The following is a 20,463-nucleotide window of genomic DNA, read 5'->3' on the forward strand; positions in this document are numbered from 1 at the left end:
GCAGCTGGTGCCAAACCCCAGCAGGGCGGTGCGGGGTGCGATGAGGGTCTGGGGCTCAGTGAGGGCGGTGGGGCCGCCCTGGGTCACACGGCCGTGGGGAGGTTATCGGGGAAGGCGGTTCCATGCGGGCTGGAGGGCACAGAGAGCAGCCCGAGGCTCCTCCTCGCCGCTCCCCTCACGCCGCCACAGCGCCCGCTCCCCCTCAGGCGGCCGAGCGCCAAATCTCGCGAGGCTTCGAGCCGCCCGCTGACTTTGAACAGCGGCCGCCCTGCGATCTCGCGAGACTTCCGGCAGCGCGGTCACTCGGGCCAATTCCCCTCATTAGGTCTCGCCAATCGAGGTATCGCGAGAGTTCGCTTCGCCCCGCCCCTCTCGCGGTCCCGGCTGGGCGGGGCAATATAGCTTAGCCCCGCCCCTCAGGGTCATATTGATCATTACGTCATCAAAACGTGCCCCCTCTCCTGAAAGCCCGCTGGGGGCTTTGTTTATCCCGTCGCGCTTTTAGAGCTGCCGGCAGCCGCCTGCAAACCGCTCCAGCGCCCTGGCGGCCGCTCCCAAAATCCCGCGGCGGGCGCGGGGCGGGCGCGGCCATCCCGCTCCGTCCTCCCGCGGGTACAGCGGCTGCGGCGGCGGCGCGGCGGCGGCGCTCGGCGGCCGGCGGGGCTGCCCGGCGCGGGGTGCCGGCGATGTCCGGATCCCGGGCGGCTCCTCCCGGTTGAGCGGCGGCTCCGCGCGGGCCCCGCGGCCTCCCCGCGCCCCGCCCGGCCGGGCATGAGGCGGAGCGGCGGCGGCACTGAGGCTCCTGCGGGGCTGCGCCTTGCCTGACGCGGCCCGGCGCCCCCCGGCCCGCCGCGCCCCGCGGGACGATGTCGCTCGATCACGACATGGACAGGACGATCAAGGTGGGCAGCGGAGCCGCGCTGGGCCGGCCGGGGCGCGGTGCCCGGGGGGCTGGTTTGAGGGGTTTTAACACGAACGGCGCGGTGGGGGAAGGAGAGGTTGTTGGCTCTGCGCGAATCCCGCAGAGCAAAACTTTGTGCTGTTGGTAGGTTTTAGCAAACAAAGGAATTGTGGCGTTCTTTGGTTGCGGGTCACGTAGTTCTGTTATTAATTAGTGTTCTGTCTTCTGTTGGTTAATGATTCCCTCGTTTCCCGTGCTAATTACTCCACGCTCAGTGCTTCTCCTTTGGGTTGGGGATTTCCTGGGTTGGTGTGTCTGAGTTGGTCACAATCAATCTCTGCCAGAATCACCTTTGATTAATCAGAGCTGGTTTCAGCACAGTTGTTGAGTTGGGTTTCTTAGTTTCTTCGTAATTTTGGAGATTCTGTCGAGTGTCCTTGTTCCTGATGTTCAAATATTTCTTCCCAAGCTTTCTTAGCCTTCCTCAGCTCTGAGATCACTGAAACACATCAAGCCCTAAACCTTAACAAGGCAATTCCACCCACAACTGATTTGTTTTTCCAACACCAGGACATCACTTAGATCCTGCTGTCTGCTCTCTGTTTTCTTGATTAAATGTTCTTGTCAATTAGGCTTGAAAGCCACAAGGATCAAACACCAAAGAACAGCCGTTCTTAAAGAGAATTTTTCCACATTCCACTCTGTTTCAATCCTTCTCATTCCCTGCAGCTGGGCAAGCTGTGCCCTGGCTGGGTGGGTTTCCTCTGGGAGCTGGGGAATTCCCTTTTGGGATAAAGTGATGTAAAAACAATGTTTTCAAGCCTCTCTGGAGGTTCTTTTCTTTGTGCAATTGATTAATTCCGGAAAAATTTTGGTTGGAAGGACCTTAAATCTCATGCCCTGCCATGAGCAGGGACACCTTCCTCTAGCCCAGGTTGTTCCAAGCCCTTTCCAACCTTTCCTGGAGCATTTCCATATTGAAAATATGTGGGGTTTGCACTAAAAAAGCCCAGATTAGAAGGAAATTGAAAGAGATTGTAATTAACCCCTGAGATCAAGGGTTGGAATTGTTCCCTGTGTTTTTCTTGGCACAGTCCAGGGAAGGAGCTATCCTGAAGGCTTGGGGAAAAAATAGAATTTAGCTATTTCTGTGGTATTTCATGTGAAGGTAAAAGTGCACATCAGAATTCTTGAGATTTAAAGTTATAAAGTGAAACCAGTTGTGGAACTGTAGGGAGAGTTCTGTTCTCCTGCTAAGTCTGGAGAGGTTCAACCAGAACTCCCTGGGCAAATCCCTGGATTTTGGGCACAGCCTGAATCTCTCCCATAATTTGGTGCTTTTATACTTGTTGTGCTTCTCAAACCCCAGGGTTGGGTCAGGTTTGCTTGGTCTCAGCTCAGGTTCACACTCTGGGGTTCAGGAGGGGAGGCTGAAGGAGCAGCAGGTGGAATTCCCCAGGATGTGGCATTGCTCCTGTTGGAGTTTTCCCAAGCAGCAGCAGCAGCAGCTTGAATTCCTTCAGGTCACTCTCTGACTCCCAAAGCTCCTCATTTCAAACCTTTTCCCATCAATACCCACTGGAATCATGGAATCATTGAGAAAAGACCTCTCAGATCACAAAGCCAGAAGGGGCTGAGCACTCCTGATGTGTGTGAAAGCAGCTCGGTGGGATCCAAGCTGGGAGAGCTCTGGGAATTCTGCTTTCCCAGCCTCTGAGCATCCCAGCCTGCTGACTCTGCACTTTGGGAGGGAGCCCAAACTTTTGGCTGAGGCTTGTGGGAGGGAATTTTGCTGCTGGAGAGATCCAGGCTATCAGTGAGTGTGAAACTTTGCTGTAATTCCATATATTCTGTAGCATTATCTCCTTTTCCCCACTGAAAATTAATGTAAGGAGTGATCAGAGGTCTAGGATTGCTTTAATAGGGAGAGCAGAAAGGTTTCCTGTGAGGAATCTGAGCTGGGAGACAAAGCCTTTGTGCTTCCCAGCTGAAACACTGGGATATTTTCAAATTTCTTGATGCTTTTAAGCATTTCCAGCTGTTTAGATCAGAATCACAGAATCCTTAAGGTTGGAAAAGATCCCCAAGGTGGTTCAGTCCAAGCTTTGAGTGATAATGTTGTGAACTCCTGGTGCTCCCAGTGCTGAGGTGGAAGTGATGCTCAGAGCTCCCAAATCCTGGATTTGGTGTCATTTGTGTTTCTTGACCACTTAATTATTCATTTGAACTTCTAACTTGTGAAGCTGCTTTGGGGTGAAGGTTGGAATCCAAGTTTAAAAAGTGCAGGGAATAGAATTGTTGCCTTTTTCTTTAAAACAACAAACCTGCTCATGAATTCCCTCCTAAAGCTGTGTTTTCATCCCACCCCTGATGCTTTCATTTCTCTGTAGGTGAATAGCAGGAAAATTAAATCAGCTTTTCCCTAATAGGCATCTCACAAGTGAAATTTATCTGAGTTGGATTGGTAAGAAGTTTCCTTCAGCTCCTGAAAACATGTGTGATCCCCTGGGCTTTGCTGCCCCTTCCTTTTAAACCTTTTATAAAACCTCCTGTGCTTGCCTCTTCCATGAATTTCCAGCGTGTTTGGGAATTATTTTACCTGCTTCCTTTTGCTGCAGCAGCAGCTCCTTTTCCTGTGATTTATCCAGAGCACAGGCAGGAATTTAATAAAGGAACAAAGGCTCAGCACAGGGCATCAATCAAAGCACTGAGCACTGGATTTACAGCCTGCCTTGGGAAATGGTTAAGCCTGAGAGCATCCAAGCTGGGGCTTAACAAAACCCAGCCCTGTTTGTGTGGATTTGGACAAAAGGAGGCTCGGTTCGTGATCAGAAAAATGTGAAATTAATCGTGCAGGGTTTAATTTACAGTGTGGTGGTTCCAAAGGTTTGAAACCTCTCATTTTCTGTGGTGTTCTGAGCAAAAAAAAAATGCATTTGAATGGTGAAATGGTCTCCTTGTTTCGTTGTGATTGGTGATTTATGGGTAGGAAGCTGGAATTGAGTCAGGGAGAGATGTCCTTGTTATGCTTTGGGTATTAAAGGCACAAAATCCCATTTGCTCTCAATAATCCTGTTTTAAAATTCCAGAAACAATTTTAAACAGGTAAATCATTACATGAGCATTTGTATTTATTTATATTTATATTTAATTTTCCTCAGGGGAAGCAAACTCCCCAGCAGGCACTTTCCTGCAAACCAGATCTGCTGAGCAGGATTTTTTTGGGAAAAGCTGTAGTAATTTTATTTATTATGTATTTATTGACTGTTTTTTCCCCTCCTTCTGCTCTTTCCTGAACAGGAAACCTCCATTTTAGAGGAATACAACATTAACTGGACTCAGAAGCTGGGAGCTGGGATCAGTGGGCCTGTTAGGTAAGGGAACAATTTGGGATTGTCCCTTCCCTGTGGAGGTGTGAGTGAGTATTTGACTAAATGTGATTATGGGATAAATGGAAAATTATAAACAATGAACACCTCTGCTCCTTGTGGGTCATGCAAGAGAGATTTTGTCTTTTTTTGGGAATGTGGGAAGGAAAAGCTTTCCTCCTTTCCCTCTCCTGGTGTGTTCCCACAGCCAGGCAGGAGCAGGGGTTGGTTGTGGAATAGTGACAATAGAAATTTCTCCTGAACCTTGCTGTCCTTGGGTCCTGGTGCTCCAGCACTGCCCCTTTCCTGCTTTCCCAGTTGTTTTTCCAGCTCTTCTTGTGACCCCAAAGCAGACAATGCTGCTGGCTTTGCATCCCAGCCCTGCTCCTCATGGATTTCTAACTCCTGGATGATTTCTGGAAAGCAAAACACCTTCCCATCAATGCCTCATCCTTCAGGGAATGAGAATTTGTGCTGGAAAACAACTCCTCCTGGGAGCTCCCTTTGTCTTTCCCATCATTTATCTTCCTGTCTGGGCCACTGGTTTCTCCTCATCCTTTTTGTGTTGCTGTGTCTTCATTAAAACACCCATTTTGTGCTTTGTTCTTTCTGCTGCCTGTTCAAACATGGACCCTTTCCTCAATTGTTAGTGTTAAATGGGGGAAAAAAGAGAAAAAAATAAGCCCAAATGAGGATTTCCATCCCAAACCACTTGGAATGGAAATGCTTTATTTATTACACCATCCACTGGGGGTGTTCAGGTGTGCTTTGGGTTGTTTCCATCCAAAATCTTGAGGCTGAATTTAGAGTGAGAGCTGGGATGTGCCCTGAGCATCCCAGACTGGGGAAATTCTCCTTAATTCCCACGTGGAGAGCAAACTCAGAGCTACAAATCAATGACTTCAAGTGTCTCTTTTTAACCTCCTTGCTGACTGACTGATTTTGTTGCTGTAATACCAGAGTCTGCATGAAAAAATCCTCCCAAGAACGCTTTGCACTGAAAATCCTCCTCGATCGTCCAAAAGCTCGAAATGAGGTAAAGTTCCTCCTTTTCTCTCCAAAAAAACCTTCAGTTGTTGGGATATTTTAAATATAAAACCCCACCACCAAACCCCCATTTGCTGGTTGTGCTTCCAGAGGTTTATTTATAATGAATTGAGCTGCATTTTGAAGCTGTTTCTCTCCCTGTAATGTAACACGACCAGTTGGAGAGGGAATTTTGTTTCCAGACATCTCGTTTTTGGGATGTCACTGCTCCAAGAATGCTTCCAGGTTGCTCTGGAAGTGGATTTATCCAGGTGCCAGGAGCTAAAACAGCTCCTGATATTGGTTGGGACTTCTGAGGTGATGGGGACTCCTTCAAGCTGTCAGGAATTTTAAAAGGATTCGTTGTCCTCGAGGTTTAGGCAACTTCCATTTCTTGTTACTGAGCAAATTCTCATTCCAAATGCCCCTGAAAATGACCTGTGTACAAAAAGCACTGAGCATTGGATGGATTGAGCAGCCCAGGGAGCTTTGAACTGGGGAGAATTCCTGAAGTTCCCCATTCCAGAATGTTGGGACAGGAGGTGGTGTGAGTCCTGGAGCACTGAGCCATGAAAGAAGCCAGATGCTGGAATTTTGGGGTTTGCTCATTCGTTTTCAGTTCCAATTGCACCTACATTCCTACTTTAAAGCTGCTTCTGTCTTTAAATTTATTAGAAGAAGCCAAACCCCTGGCTTTTCCTGGAGCTCTGTGTGTGATTCCATGCTCTGTCCCAAATTTGGGCTGTTTTTATCCCACCCTGAGCAGTGGCAGTGCTGAAATGCCTCTCCCTGTGTGCAGTAACAGCTCTTCCCTTCTCTTCAAGGTACGTCTGCACATGATGTGTGCAACACACCCCAATATTGTTCAAATAATTGAAGTTTATGCTAACAGTGTGCAGTTCCCACATGAATCCAGCCCCAGGTAAGACTACATAGGGTGATTCATTCCCACCGCTTGCTTTCCATGTTTAGCCCAAGGTATAGTGGAGTTTGCTTTTTTGTTTTTGTTTCGGTTTTAATCACAGAGTTATTATTTCAAGGGGGTCCCAGATGTAATAATTATCCTGCAGATCAAGCAGCTCTTGCTTTTTTTTTTTTCCCCCTGACTTTTTGTGTGTTTAAATTATTTTGCCTCCTTCACTCCCTGTTTTGAATGCATCTCCATTTTTTTAGGTTTTCCATTGATTCAGTCTGCATTGTGTGAAAGAACTGTTTCTAAAAATGTGACATTCAGCCCTGAAAACTCTTAATGCATTGTCCTGCTTAAAATGAACACAGGAAAACATGGAGCAGAGTGACTTTTTGTGCATTATTGTTGCTTAGGATAAAAATATTATCTTCTGATGGGATCTTAGTGGAGAAAATCAGCAGAGCTGGGAGAATGAAAGAGCTGAGACCTGTCTTAGGCTCTGGTGTAGCTGATGTTGCTGTGTGGTGGGAACTGGGGGTTATTTCCATGAGGATCTGGCAGCCCTGATCTCCACCTTCCTATTTGTTATCCTTCATAACCACAGCAATAAAGCTGTAAATTAAAATGATGGGGATCCAGACTCAAAAGCTGCGTTATCCTCAAGGGCAGAATTATCCTTTGAGTGTCCACACGAGGTCCAGGATATGTCCATGTAGAGTTCATCCCAGCTGGAACCCATCAGGAGGAGCAAACTGGACATTCCTGGCTGCCAATCCCTCAGTCAGGTTGTGCTGGGAGCCAAAAAATCCTGCAGATTTGACACTCAGAGTCAAAACAGCAGCACCAAAATCACCCCGAGCAGCCTAGAAAAAGCAGTGTTTGTGTGAACTATGCATTCTTAGCTTAGCAATTCTGTTCTTTTTCTCTGATTTTTTTTTTTAATGTAACAACATGAAATGCTTTTGAACAGGGCTCGGCTCCTAATTGTAATGGAGATGATGGAAGGGGGAGAGCTCTTCCACAGAATCAGCCAGCACCGGCACTTTACTGAGAAGCAAGCGAGCCAAGTAACAAAGCAGGCAAGTCACCCCCTGTCCCAGCAAATCCATCATGCTATGGCTGAAGTAGGGACAATTCCTGGGGCTGGAAGGGTGGGGAAAAAGGATCAAAGACAAGAATCCTCCGTTGTGATCCGATGATCATTGCCTGCTTTGTTATAACTGACAATGCCAAAGCTTTACTAGGAATAAAGGATTGAAGGTGTGGGCTTGTTCTCTGGGTCTGCTGTGCGTAACAGTGCTTTTCCTCACCTGGTCTAGAGAGCACTTCCAAGGGAATTTTGTCATTCCTGTTGTTCTAAAAGTGTTGCCTCCAGCAGGACTCCTGAGCTCTGGAATCTCCATCACACACCGGTGGTGTTTCTCTCCTCTGGGCCAGGGGTTTTCTGGGCTTGGGGTTATGGAATTCCTGGAAGATAACAAGGAGTTTGTCTGCTTGTTCTGATTTTGTGTCTGTTCTGATGTCATTTTTCCTTCCAGCTCCCTCCTGAGTGCTGCATTTGGTAACCTCCACGGTGGTTTCTGCAGGGGGGTTTGGTGTCCATCAGGCTTGGCAGTGCCTGGTGGGACTCACAGAAGGATCTCTGTGGAATTCAGTGCAGGGATCCCCAGTTCCCCTCAGTTGGAGAGAGAGAATGTTTGGACCTGGGGCAGAAAATTTCATGTTCCTTTTGTGCTTTGCCTTGTTTAGAATGAAATTGTGCTAATTGTGCTTTTGGTTTCATCCAACAAAGAAATGAGGTGGAAGTACAGAATTATTCTTGGCAGTTTGTTTGACATCTTTTGGGCTGTTTGATTCTGACATGGTGGGAAAATCTTGTAAAACTTTACCAGAAGTCAAGACTTTGATTTGAATTCTGTGTGTACACTTGGGTTATTCATGTCTCAAGTAACTCTTTGCTTTAATGTTTATAGAAATGAAATATGAAATGTGAAAGTCTCTATAAAATTCTTTTATCTAGTGGTTCTTCATCGTTATCTTGTACCCAGGAATGGTTAAAACTTGTCACAGCACTGCCTCGTTTTCTCTGGGAATGTGTTTGTATTTATTGCTGAGCTAAATTAGCAGTGAAGTTCTCTTGTGACAGTAATTTGGAGTTTTTTAAGGACTCTAAACTTGGGTAGGATCCTACAGAATCCAGCAGGGATACTTCCAAAAAAGGGTTGTGAGGCTGTGCCTCACTTCTGTCTCAGGAATGCTGTTTAAATATTTATACTTGGCTTTTCTTTAAATGAATTGCACTTGGAAATGTGCAATCCCTGGAGCTTTCCTGCCTGGATTGCAGCTTCCTAAAGCATCCTTGAAAGAATCAAGGAATGCATTTCTGTGGGATATTCACAGAATGAGTAAAGTACAGGCTGTACCACCGAAAATTAAGGAATAAAACTGCCTGAGTTGCTGGGCAGGGGCAGCACCTTGGAGCCCTGGCACAGCAGGGAAGGGCACTGGCACCCTTGGGGAGCTCTGAATGCCTTGAGTTCTCAAACTGAGGTGGTTGGGAAGCCCAGGCCAACCTGCTTTTTGTTTTCTGCTTGCTTTGAGTGCAAACTGAGCTGAACCTCCTGGAGGGATTCATGTCCCAGTTGTCACTTCACTGCACCACTGCCCAGCAGGGTCAGGCTCATCCTGACTCAGAGCTCCACCCAAGTGGAGTGAAAAAGTTTGGGGTCTGAGCTGTGTTGGAAATGTCCTTTGTAAAGCTGAAATAAATGTCCAGGCTGCAGGGGGAGGTCAGTGATTGTAGCTGATTTATTGTGCCCTTTTCCAGATAGCTTTGGCTTTGCAGCATTGCCACTCACTAAACATTGCACACAGAGACCTCAAGCCTGAGAATCTCCTCTTCAAGGATAACTCTCTGGTAAGATGAACATTTGGAATTCTTTTGCTGCTGAATTCTGTAAAATGGCTCGAGGGTGACTCTCAGAATAGTGGTAAAATGACATTAGTGTTTTGGTGACAAAATTTAATCACCTCGGTGGGACTTGGTGCTTTTCCATCCCCTGATGTCCTCGGGGTGCAGTGAATCCCTGCAGGATTCAGGAGTCAGGTTCTCCACCTGAACACAGAATCCAGCTTTGCTGAGGAGAAGATCTGCTCTGTCCCCTCGTCAGGATGTTCTAACACTCTACCTAGAGGTGATTTGATAGATCCAAACAATTCTTTGTTTCTCCTGCTCACAACCAGCCTGGATATGCAGTGACTCCCCCTGTGAGGGGCTCAGTGCTTTCCCAGCCTCTGAGGGAGCTGGTCCTGGCCCAGAGCACCCAGAAAAGCAAAACCTCTGCTTTGAAAGGTCACTTTGTGACCTTTCAGGTGCCTGGTGGAGTGGGAGGGTATAAATCCAATGAGGAGGACATGTGGCAAAGGTGAGATGAGGACAGGGGGAGAATTCTGTGTTAGAAAAGCTGATTTGATGAGATTTGTGTTTTCTCCTTGTTTTAGGATGCACCTGTTAAATTGTGTGACTTTGGGTTTGCCAAAGTAGACCAAGGTGACTTGATGACACCCCAGTTCACTCCCTATTATGTAGCACCTCAGGTAACAACCAACTCCAGCTCTGGGCTAAAGGGGGTCATTTATTGCCTGAGCCTTCATAACCACATCCTTTAAAAAGCCTTTGGTGTCCTGGGGAGGGCTCTGGGTGCAGGAATCTTGAGGAATTGGATAGCAGCCAGCTCTGGAGCTGGAGTGCCACGGGGCACTGTTGATAAGGCAGATTTCCCAGACTGTTCTCAGCACTGATGGTGACAATTGGCCTTTAGCTGCATTAAAGCAGCTGCTCTGGAGAAATCCCTGCTTTGCCATCCTTCTTCCAGCTCAGGCTCATTCAGGATTCCATTAAAAAGGACTTTGCTGGAATGAAAATGTTCTGGAAAGGTGATGCTCACAAAGGGCAGTGGCAGAGGGTTGGTACTTGGTCACCTTGGCCTTGCCCCTTGCCATTAAACACAATCTATAATTACACACAGGCTGCTCTTTGTGGTGCTGCTTTCCCCCCTCTCTCCTGCCCTTTGTGTTGGAGTCCTGGAGAAAATGAAAAGCAGCTGCAGATGGAGGTTTAATTGCAGTGCAGAGCAGCCTTTAATCACTGGGAAGGGCAATTCAGAGATCAGAGGCTGCCCTGAAAATGCCTCCTCAGCTGGAGCCTGCTGGGGCTCCCTGCAATCCAAACCCACAGAATGGATCAGCAAGGGACAGATTTGATGTGATTTGTTCCTGGGAGAGGCAAAAAGGGACATCTCTGGAGCTTGGGTTACACTCCAAACACACTTTGGATTCTCTTCCAGGCACGGAGTGGTTGGAGGTTGTGAGCAGTTGCTTTAATTTAGGCAGAATTCGAGATTTCAGTCAAAGCAGCAAAATATTTTAGTATTTTCCCCATATAGAAAGCTCCAGTCTTTCTGAGGGAGAAAAATTTGAGTTTGGCAGAGTCTTCAGCAGGTGGAATAAGTTTTCTGAATGGAAAAGCATCAGGAATCTTTGGCATAAGCTTTGCTGGTTGTGTTGCCTGTTCATGAGATGGATTTTTCTTGGTTTTTTTCCCCCTCTCACCAGGTATTGGAGGCACAAAGAAGACACCAGAAAGAAAAGTCTGGTATTATCCCCACCTCTCCAACCCCTTACACTTACAATAAGGTGAGCTGGGAAACAACAGCTTGGAAAGTCTTCCCCACCCCACTGGTGCTTCTGATAGAGCAAATCATAAAATGCACACTTAGTCCAAACCTATTTAATTTAACCTCTAATTAAAGGGAAAATACAAAATGCTCTTAAGGAGCATGAAATATTTTGCAGAGAGTAGAATGACTCTGCTGGAGTGAGGCCATGAGGGAAGTTCTTTAATCTTTGTTCAGAGGGAATCTCTTTCCTGCTGTCAGAGTTTCTGGATGTGCAGAGCATTCCTTGTTCAGGCAGCTGGGCTGGAAGCTGCTCTGTACCTGGATCTTCTGGAAAACAACCAAGAATTTATTGTGTAGCTGCTGGAATCTTGGCAAAATAATGGCAGGAAATGTCCTGGAAGGTGATAGTGCTTTTTGGGCATTCCAAAACATTTTCTTCCATATTGTCATCACTGTCTCCAGCTGGCTGAGCAGTGCTTGAACCACTGAGTGTTCCTGGGAGTGTCAATTTTAATTCAAGTCAGCTGGTTTGTGATCCCAGTGTGAGGATCTGCTCTGATTCCAGCTCCAGGGATGCTTGTTTAACCCACCACGTGCCTGAGCAGATATTTGATATGCAGTGTTAGCATTTAGTAGCCTTTTAGAGAGAGTTAAAGCAAATAGTAATTAATCTGCATCATAAACCTGCCTGTTTCAGGGCTCTGATTGCCTCTTCTCCACCCTGGAGAAGCAGGTTGATGATGGTGGCAGACATTTCTGTCTGAGAACTCTTCAGAAGGTGCCAGTAGTATTTGCAACACAGTTTTTCTGCTCTCTCTTGTCCCTTGATTTGGGATTTACAAGGTGGGAGTGATTTTCTTTCCATGTTCCATGTGAAGAATGGATCTGTCCCTCCGAGCTGGGCAGCCCTGGTGGCACTGAGTGAAAAGGCTGCTGAGGGAAGGGCCTTGTCCCCAAGTGTGACTCTGCAAAAGCAGCGTCTGGCACTTGCCTGGTTCCCCAAAATAGACCCTGACAGGCTTCCAGGTTCTCTGTCCTTCCATGGCAATCCAGTCCTGCTCCTGGCTCCTCCATCTCACTGACTTTCACCACAGAAGCTCTGATTTAATATCCCTGCTGGTTCCTTTGTTGGTTGGTGGTTCTTTTTTCAGTCTCCCATTGTAAACAATTGGGTTATTTTATAGGATTGGGGGAGTTGGATTCAGGTATCCCAAGAGATGCAATAAACATCTCCCACCTCTGCAGCCCTGGCTGTTCCCAGACAATTCCCAACCACATGGAAATTGTGCTTGGAGCACAGAATTGCTGATTGATCCATCAAGGTGGATCTTGAGGAGGAGCTGAGCTGTTCCTCTTTCCTTAGGGAATCACACAGAACTTTGATCATAACTCCCCCAGTGTTTGCTGCAAAGTGCTCCTCAAAATCACCCTTTCCTTGCTTGCAGAGCTGTGACCTGTGGTCCCTGGGGGTGATTATCTACGTGATGCTGTGTGGATATCCCCCCTTCTACTCCAAGCACCACAGCCGGACGATTCCCAAGGACATGAGGAAAAAGATCATGACAGGAAGCTTTGAATTCCCAGAAGAAGAGTGGAGCCAAATCTCGGAAATGGCGAAAGACATTGTGAGAAAGTGAGTCTGTGGAGGAAACTCCTGTATTGCTCTTTGTTTGTGTTAAGGAATTGGAATATTTCAATGTTGAGGGATTGGAAAGGCATCTGGAAGTGCTTTATCCCAAGGGTTGTTTTTCCAGTGGCTCATCCAGCTGACAAATTCTCTTGTCACATTCAGCATAAACCAAGTCTGGCAAATATTTTTATTTCCCTGCCCAGGTGTTTAATTTTGATGTCTCTCTTGTTGGGGTGAATTCTGTGTTTAGTCTTTAAGGACAGTGGGAGCACTGAAGGGTTTCAGGATGACACAATGGCACAGATTTCCTGGGATAACGTTTAAATTCCTTTGAAAATCAAGTGGCTTTAATGGGATGTATAAACCTGTCCCCTAAAACCCTGTGCACAGCCTAAAAAGAGTCAGGCAGGAGGATGGAGAGGGAGGTTAAGATGTGTGTCAGACTCTGAGATAAGGTTTTGCATGGATGTTTTATTCCAAATGCTAATGGAGCCTGTTTTCCATGCAGGGCACATCCCTCAGCTGGGAGTGTGTCAAAGGCTTGGTCTGTTTGGGAGCAAGAACGTGGCACTGATTAGGGCTTGACCTCACTTATTTCTCAAAGAGTGACAGGGACTTACTGCCTTTGCATCACCAGAGGAATTGAAAGAATAAAAGCAACATAAACAGGAAAAAAAATCAGTCGGGGAAGTAATTTAAAAGTGTCACTGGCTCCTCAGATGTACTGTAAATTCTCCAAGGATTTCACATTGTTTAGAGAGGGTGCTGGGATCTTTTTAGAGCCTAGCAGGAGAACTAGGCTTTCACCAAATTAACTTTCCTTTATACCAAGATCAGCTCTTTATTCTCACACAGAAACTCCACAGGCAAAAGGTTTCATTGTCTTTTAAAATTTCCATGAAACTCAACTCTCAGGGTGTTATCACATGGATCCAGTTCATTTAATTCTCCCTCTAATGTTATCAGGACTCTTTTTCCTGCTCCTTTTCCAACCAGGGAGTCTGAAGCTGTGTTTAGGGTGCAGGAATAGGTTCAGATTTAATATAATTCCAGCTGAGTTTACATTCTATGGATGTAGGCAGAATTCTACAGAATCTGGTTTCTGGAGGTCACATTTGGCATTCAGGCAGCTGCTGCCTCTCAAGTGTGTTGAGCTGATTTCTGACCTGAAGGTTTGATAATGAGATAGGATTTGGAAAATGCATGGATTTGAAAAAAAAAGGAATGCATGTGTTTGGTGTCAAAAGTGACCTTCACCTGATTGGCAGCAAGTGGGATTTCAGAGCTCCCCCATGGTGCTGCTGACATTTTGTACAAGTTATTTCCACTTTCTTGGTGCATTAAATAATTGTGCTCTGCAGCCAAGAAGCTGATTTGGAGTTGTCTGAGGAAGTGTGACAAGCTCATGGAGTCATTCCTGTTCTCATTCAGACTTTGGGATAACTTGTCAGCACCCTGTGGGAAATTTTGCTTTTTTTATTTAGTTATGCTCATCACGAGAACATAAATTTACCTGCAAATCCTCTTTCCAGGGTTTCATGCTAGAAAAAAATCGATTTCATGGAGTTTTGAGCAATCTCAGAATAAAGTTGCTTTTTTATTTTGAGGAGCTGGAACCAAAGTGTTCATTACTTGAGGCTTTTGTAGGGGGAGAAAAGCTAAGGAGTGGCATGATGGGAGCAGTGATTTCTGCAAAGTTTCCATGCCCAGAGTCCTTGGAATGAATGTAAGCTGTTCTGGGGATGAGCTCTGGGAGTGCATTTCCAGACAGCACTGGTCTGGATTGTTTCCAGATCCTCTGGAAGGTGATTTCCCACCTGGGAGCAGTGCCTGTGGAATTCAGCAGCACAGGGATGTCCCTGGAATGCCCTTTAGCACCTTTCCTTTGCCCTGAGTGCTGGATTGCCCTGGGTGAGCTGGGTAAATAAAAACCACAAATAAAACCACAGCAAGGTCAGGGACCTGCGACTGATTTTGGGGCAGTTTGAGTTCTTGGAGGAGCTTTTTTAGCCTCTAAAATGCTTAAATCCTCTCTAAATCAACAACCCCCTCCTTGGGGATTTATTCCTTCCTCTCCAGGCTGCTGAAGGTCAAACCTGAGGAACGCCTGACCATTGAGGGGGTGTTGGACCATCCCTGGCTCAATTCCACTGAGGCCCTGGATAACATCCTACCCTCTGCCCAGCTGATGATGGACAAGGTCTGAACAACATCTCTTTTGTCAGGAATGTTGCACAGGGGCAGGAGGGCTCTGGGATGGGTGGAGGGTTTTTTTTTTGATGTGGGGTTGTGCAGATAAGGAGCTTCTCTTCTGCTTTAGGAGAGCCTGAGATCTTAGGGAGAAAATGGAAACAGAAATGAAAATGGAAATAAAATGGGATATTTGGGCTTGAAGGAGATGCTCCCAGATTGGTGGTAATGAGCAGCCATGTGCTGATGGTAGAGTGGAGAGCCTGAGGGATCTTCCATAGGTCTTTCCTCTATTTTGCCGTGTTTTATCCCCACTGTAGCAATGACCTCACTAGTTAAACAAATAGTCCTTGTTTCCTTTCATTTCTGCTCAAAGAGGAGTTCAGTCAGTCTTGTGAGCATGAGGAGATGATCCTTTATCCTGTTTCCCCCTGGGATATTTTGTCAGTGATTTTAATCATGCCTTGCCTCATGCAAACCTGATTTTTCTTACACGTCTCCTGAATCAATCAGATTTTGGTGCCTCTTTTTTTTACCCATGGCAAACATTTTCCTTGGATCGTTCCACCAAGTGTCCCTTTTGTCCCTGCAGGCCATGGTGGCAGGGATTCAACAGACTCACGCAGAACAACTTGCAAACATGAGAATCCAAGACCTCAAAGTGAGCCTGAAACCTCTTCACTCCGTGAACAACCCGATCCTGCGCAAGAGGAAACTCCTGGGGTAACTCCAGAGCTGGGCTGGAAAGGACACTGTGGAGCCAGCTGGGATGGCTGGGAAATGGATTTGGGAATGGCACAGGCTCTGTTTGGGTGGTTTAACCCACTCCTGGTGTTACTCACTCAAGTAATACTGTGGTTTGTGTGCCACAGTGAAGGTGGGGAGGAGACTGAACACTGTATTAGATGGGATGGTGGGTCATGTATAAGATAAGGCAAACTGGGAGAAAGAATTCCAAGATCTTTTTTCTCATCCTGATATTTCTTTACTGAAAAAGTCGGTAATCTCTCTCTCTTTCTCTCTTTGTTCGAGTTAATCTGAAAAATAGGCTCATTTCCCTATAAGAAAATATATAGGGTAATATATATTACCCTAATAAGGGTATTATTTGAACTAATTTAAAGGAATATTTCTTTTTCTTCATACTTCAAATGGTCTCATAATATAGGACAATAATTACAATCAATGCTGAACCTGTCTCCCAGTTATACTGGAGCAGTTACACAACCAGTAACGAGCTTGAGCTGTGACCAAATTCTAATTATTTCCCCCTTGTTGTTCTGCAGCACCAAGCCAAAGGATGGTGTTTACATCCATGACCCTGAGAATGGAAGCAATGATTCCAACGTGGCTCTGGAGAAGCTGAGAGATGTGATTGCCCAGTGCATTCTACCACAGGCTGGTAAAGGTTACCACTTTTAAGAACGTTTTATTCCTAAATGTGCAAGATACCGACTTTGGGTCAGTCTGTGTCAGTGGTGAGGAAGGAAAAAGAAAACTCCTGGGCAGCCTGTGGGCTGGGATTTGGGTTCATGTGGAATTTTAGTGACATGCAGAGCTGTTAAAAGAGCTTTCAAACAGGAATATTCAGTTTGAAGCCCATTTCCTGGTTTGTGTGAGGTGAGCAGGAAGAACTGTGCTGTTTGCTGAGTGAGGCACGAGGCCAAACCTCCTGTGTCCCTTTGTTGTCCCAAACAGGAGAGAATGAAGATGAGAAGCTGAATGAAGTGATGCAGGAGGCCTGGAAATACAACAGAGAGTGCAAGTTGCTGCGAGACACCCTGCAGAGCTTCAGCTGGAATGGTGAGAATTCCTGCTCTCCACAGGGAGTGTGGAAATGGGGGAATCACTGACCTCCTGCTGTGCAAATAACCCTAAATGTATTGAATTTGGGGCTGAGTTTTGCCAGTGTTTCAGCCCTTCTGCCATTCTGGGAAGTAGAATTAAACCAAGATAGTCACCTTGGAGATGCTGTTGGACAAAAGAGGCTGGCAGCCCCCAGGAGCAGGTGCTGCTGGTCCTGCTTCTTCTTTGTTCTGTTCTATTTGCTTGGCTTTAATTATGTTTTTAAGTGCTCCATTTTCCCAACAGAACTATGATCTGTAATTCCTTTTGGATCCTATGCTGCTGTTGCCCTAAATCTGTGTGAAGTGTTGTTTTATTCCAGGCAGGATTGCTTCCCTCCTTGTTCCCAGCTCCAGCTGATTCCCTGTTTTTCCCCTTCCAGGCAGAGGATTCACAGACAAAGTGGATCGACTAAAACTGGCAGAAATCGTCAAACAAGTGATTGAAGAGCAGACGAACTCCCACGACTCTCAATAGCTGGAGCTTCTTAATCTTATTTTTTTTACCATTTAAGATTTATTCTTTAACTGTAAAAAGTATTTTTATGTAAATTAATAAATCATAATTATTTCATTAAATTTCCATACTGCTTGAAAATGCTGTATAGTTGTAGATACAAAAAAAAAAAAATCATTGGTACTGTAATATTTTTTTAAAACTCAGTTCCTCGAGGTATATATGATCACTTATGTACTGTTAATCATGAGCCCCCCAAATGGGGTGGATTTTATTGTTAAAAACCATTCTTTTTCTTAATAACCAGTTGCAGAAGCTGCCTTTCACCTGCCACATCCAGCCCCTGCAGTGACTGTGTGAGAAGGAGAGCCACAGTTTCTCAAGCCTCTGCTCAGTGAGTACTTGAAGCAAGTGCTGTGAGACACAAATTCACAGCTCCCCTTGGCACCTAAATTCCAGGTCTTTAGGTAGAGAAAAATCAATTAAATAACCTTCTGTTTGGCTTGGTGCCTTGCCCAGGCACCTGAGGCCGTGTGCTTGCTGGAATTTTCAGTTCTGAGCAGTGACTCTCTTTTTTTTGTTGTCTTCCCCATCTCCCTCAGACCTTCTTCAAGGCTTAACCCCCTCTCCTTCTTCCTCTTCATCTTCCTCAGAGCTTTTTTAAAGGCTGAATCAGCCATTCAGCATAAAAATCTTTCTTTTCTCATGATGTCCAACAGCAGAACAGAAGAATGTTCAAGTCTTTATGCACAAGTTATTTTGATTTCCATGGTGGGATCTTCTACAGACCGAGACTGGGGTTTGTTTGTCTGGGATCCACCTCTGTATTCCCATTCTTTCCTTCCTAGAAGATCCAAGGCTTGGGTTCAGACTTGTCCTCTTGTTTGGCAGAGCTGCTCCCAGTGCTGTGGGGAACCCCCTGGGATCTGTCTGTGTCCCCCTGGAGCCCAAATTCCTGTCTCTGATGCCTTCGAGCTCCTTCTTGGGGGAGCCACAACTGCAGGGCTGCTCCTTGCCACACATCCTTGGCTGCCTCCCCCAGGGCAGGTTCTTACTCTAGTCTGGAACATTGGCTCCAAAAGCTGCTTTTTTTTAATCCTGATGAAGCAAACCCAATGGGAAGAATCTGTACATAGTTCTAGTTTTCTACCTTTTCTGCTTCTCTTTCTTTCGAGACCGGGCGGAGGCTTTTTATAGAGCTATTTTGGTACCAAACCCGTGCAGACGTTGGGTGAGTTTGGTCTGCAGACTGAAGTGCCAACCCAGGGCCATCAGTGACCACTCCTGAACGTTGTTGTCTTTCATAGCTCATCCATTTTTGGGTTTACATTGACAAACCTGAGCCATGAATCTCCCAGTTCTCTCTTACGGAAGTCCAGCCTTGTTCTTTTTTTGTCTCTTTTCTATACCAAAACTTCCTTGCAGCTTTAGCTTGATGGCAAAGCAGTGTCTGACTCTTTCTATACAATTTTCTAAACAGTGACTTGTTTTTTCTACATGAAGGAGATGCTTTGTTTCCTGTTCTCTGTCAGCTTTCCTTAATCCTGTGGACAGTTTTCCAATGCCTGATTAATTGCAGGGTAAGAACAATCCCTGCTTATCCATCCTCTGATGGGAGCAGGGAATGTTTGTGTGAGCTGGAATTGTACCTCTGACACTAGCTGGAATATTTGTGCACTGACCTGTTGATGAAAACTGAAAAGAATTAGCAAAAATGGAGAGGTTTTGTCACTTCTTGGTTGTACCACCAAGCCCTGTTATGTGCATTTCTGTCCTTGCTCTAATTCTAGGTCATGTCTTGAAATGGTTTCAAGATTGGTTTGAACTTGAAATCTGTGGGTTGTTTTCTGGGAAATTGAAACTTCCAAGTGTGGCAAATAGAGATGGAAACAAGGAAATCACCTTTGTTTGAATGGCAGAGTGAAAAATCCCCTCTAAAAGCATTTTGTGACTTTGCCCTCCCAGGAGGAAAATCCTCAGGCAGTTTTTTGGGAATTTGTTGGCAGGAAGATGGATCAGATTGGAGGTGCAGTCAGGAGGGAAGGTGGGATCTGATGTGTTCCTTCCTTTTCTTCATCCCTTAAGTGCTGCTGCTCCTCAGGTGGGAACGTTTGTACAAATTTCCAAAGGCTTTTGCCACAAGGAACTGCTTTTGATGGATTTACATTTTCTTGGCTGTGATAAATAAGAAGGGCCTGATCTGAAGCAGAGGGAGGAGGAACAGATTAAGAAAACACAATTTGAAGACTCAAGGTCAAATGGTTTTGTTTCTATGAAAAAGTTGATTTTTTTTACTCTTTCAAAAGTTCTGTTTTACATTTCAAAGTTCAATAACTTTAATGGATTCATTTATGTATTTTAAAGTAGCATTTGACTTTCTTCTTCCCGTGTTTAGTTTATTTTTCAGTTGAAGCAAGTGCAAGACACCTTGTCTTGATTCTCTGAGGTTTGACTTGGTAATAAATCTACTGATCCTTTGTAGCAGACTGTGAATATTGTAAATATCTTGAGCTGGAAGTGTGGGATCAAAGAAGACTTTCTTTGTATGAACACTAAAAAGATGTAGGAAAGCTCTGGAGGTTGTTGGGTTTTGGGTTTTTTTTAGAATTTTATTTAAGTGAAGAAAAAGTCTCTGAAATCATTTGACCTTTTCAAAATTTTCTGTATATCTGACTTCTCCTGTGACTTGATTATTTGAAGCTTTTCTATATATATTAAAAATTAGGAGAACCTGATTAGCGAAAGAGATTTTGATTGGAAATAGCAACATGTCAACGTTTTGCTGTCATTACTTCTGGATTTATTTTGGAAACCTGAGTCTGTCTCCATGTTTAACTCCCGTGTGTTAAAATGTTCTCATTTCTCCTTCCCAGTGTTCCCTGTTAGTTCCTTTTGGATCAGTATTACATTGTAAATATTACCCATCCTGTATATAAATGATTTTACTAAACTCAAAAGTTCCTGGCTGTTTTTGTTTGGTTCCCAAATCCTTGTAGGACAGAAGGGAGGAAGGACCAGGAGGGAACAACAGTGGTGAGTAACCCTCAGAGCATCCAGACTGGGAAAGGGAGTGAGGAATAATTTCTGGGGAGCACTCAAAGCAGCCACCCCAGCAAGAAAACTCCCCTCAGACAACCCCTGAGTGACTGCTGAGCTGCCTGAGGAGCCCTGAGAGTGTCAGCTCTGATAGTCCATTAGCAATCCAATCATTGTTTCCCGGGTAATCTTCCAGCATTTAGGAAGCCTTAATCCCCTTTTAAATAAATTGCACTGCAATTTATTTTAAATAAATTGACCCACAAACGGGGTCAGCCCCAGGAGGGTGCAGGGATGTGTTGCACGTCCTGCTCTCTCCTGCCAGTGCATGAATTCCAGCCTCCCCCTGGAATATTTGCCTTTGAAGTAAAAGTCTGGAGAAATGCTGTCATCCACGGGGCTCTTCATAGGGTTTTTGCTGC

The 20,463-nt window shown here is 45.5% G+C and overlaps 1 protein-coding gene across 3 annotated transcripts; it reads left to right on the top strand.

Moving 5' to 3' along the window:
* The first annotated feature begins 527 nt into the window (after window positions 1–527).
* On the top strand, window positions 528–19,962 carry MAPKAPK5 (MAPK activated protein kinase 5). Of its 3 annotated transcripts, none has more exons than XM_085075586.1 (14): window positions 528–902; window positions 4,202–4,275; window positions 5,230–5,305; window positions 6,120–6,217; window positions 7,176–7,288; window positions 9,037–9,122; window positions 9,707–9,802; window positions 10,820–10,900; window positions 12,330–12,517; window positions 14,594–14,714; window positions 15,297–15,427; window positions 15,991–16,112; window positions 16,403–16,507; window positions 16,932–19,962. In XM_085075586.1, the coding sequence occupies exons 1-14, from the start codon at window positions 867–869 to the stop codon at window positions 17,024–17,026; spliced, it is 1,422 nt and encodes a 473-aa protein (XP_084931712.1). In that variant the 5' UTR covers window positions 528–866; the 3' UTR covers window positions 17,027–19,962. The 3 variants fall into 3 exon arrangements, with proteins under 3 accessions (XP_084931712.1, XP_084931713.1, XP_084931714.1); XM_085075587.1 differs by having other exon boundaries at window positions 531–902; window positions 15,991–16,106; XM_085075588.1 differs by lacking the exons at window positions 528–902; window positions 6,120–6,217 and having other exon boundaries at window positions 4,259–4,275.
* The last annotated feature ends 501 nt before the right edge of the window (window positions 19,963–20,463 follow it).

Source organism: Lichenostomus cassidix, chromosome 15 (assembly GCF_008360975.1).
Source record: "Lichenostomus cassidix isolate B80296 chromosome 15, HeHo_3.0, whole genome shotgun sequence".
NCBI lineage: Eukaryota > Metazoa > Chordata > Aves > Passeriformes > Meliphagidae > Lichenostomus > Lichenostomus cassidix.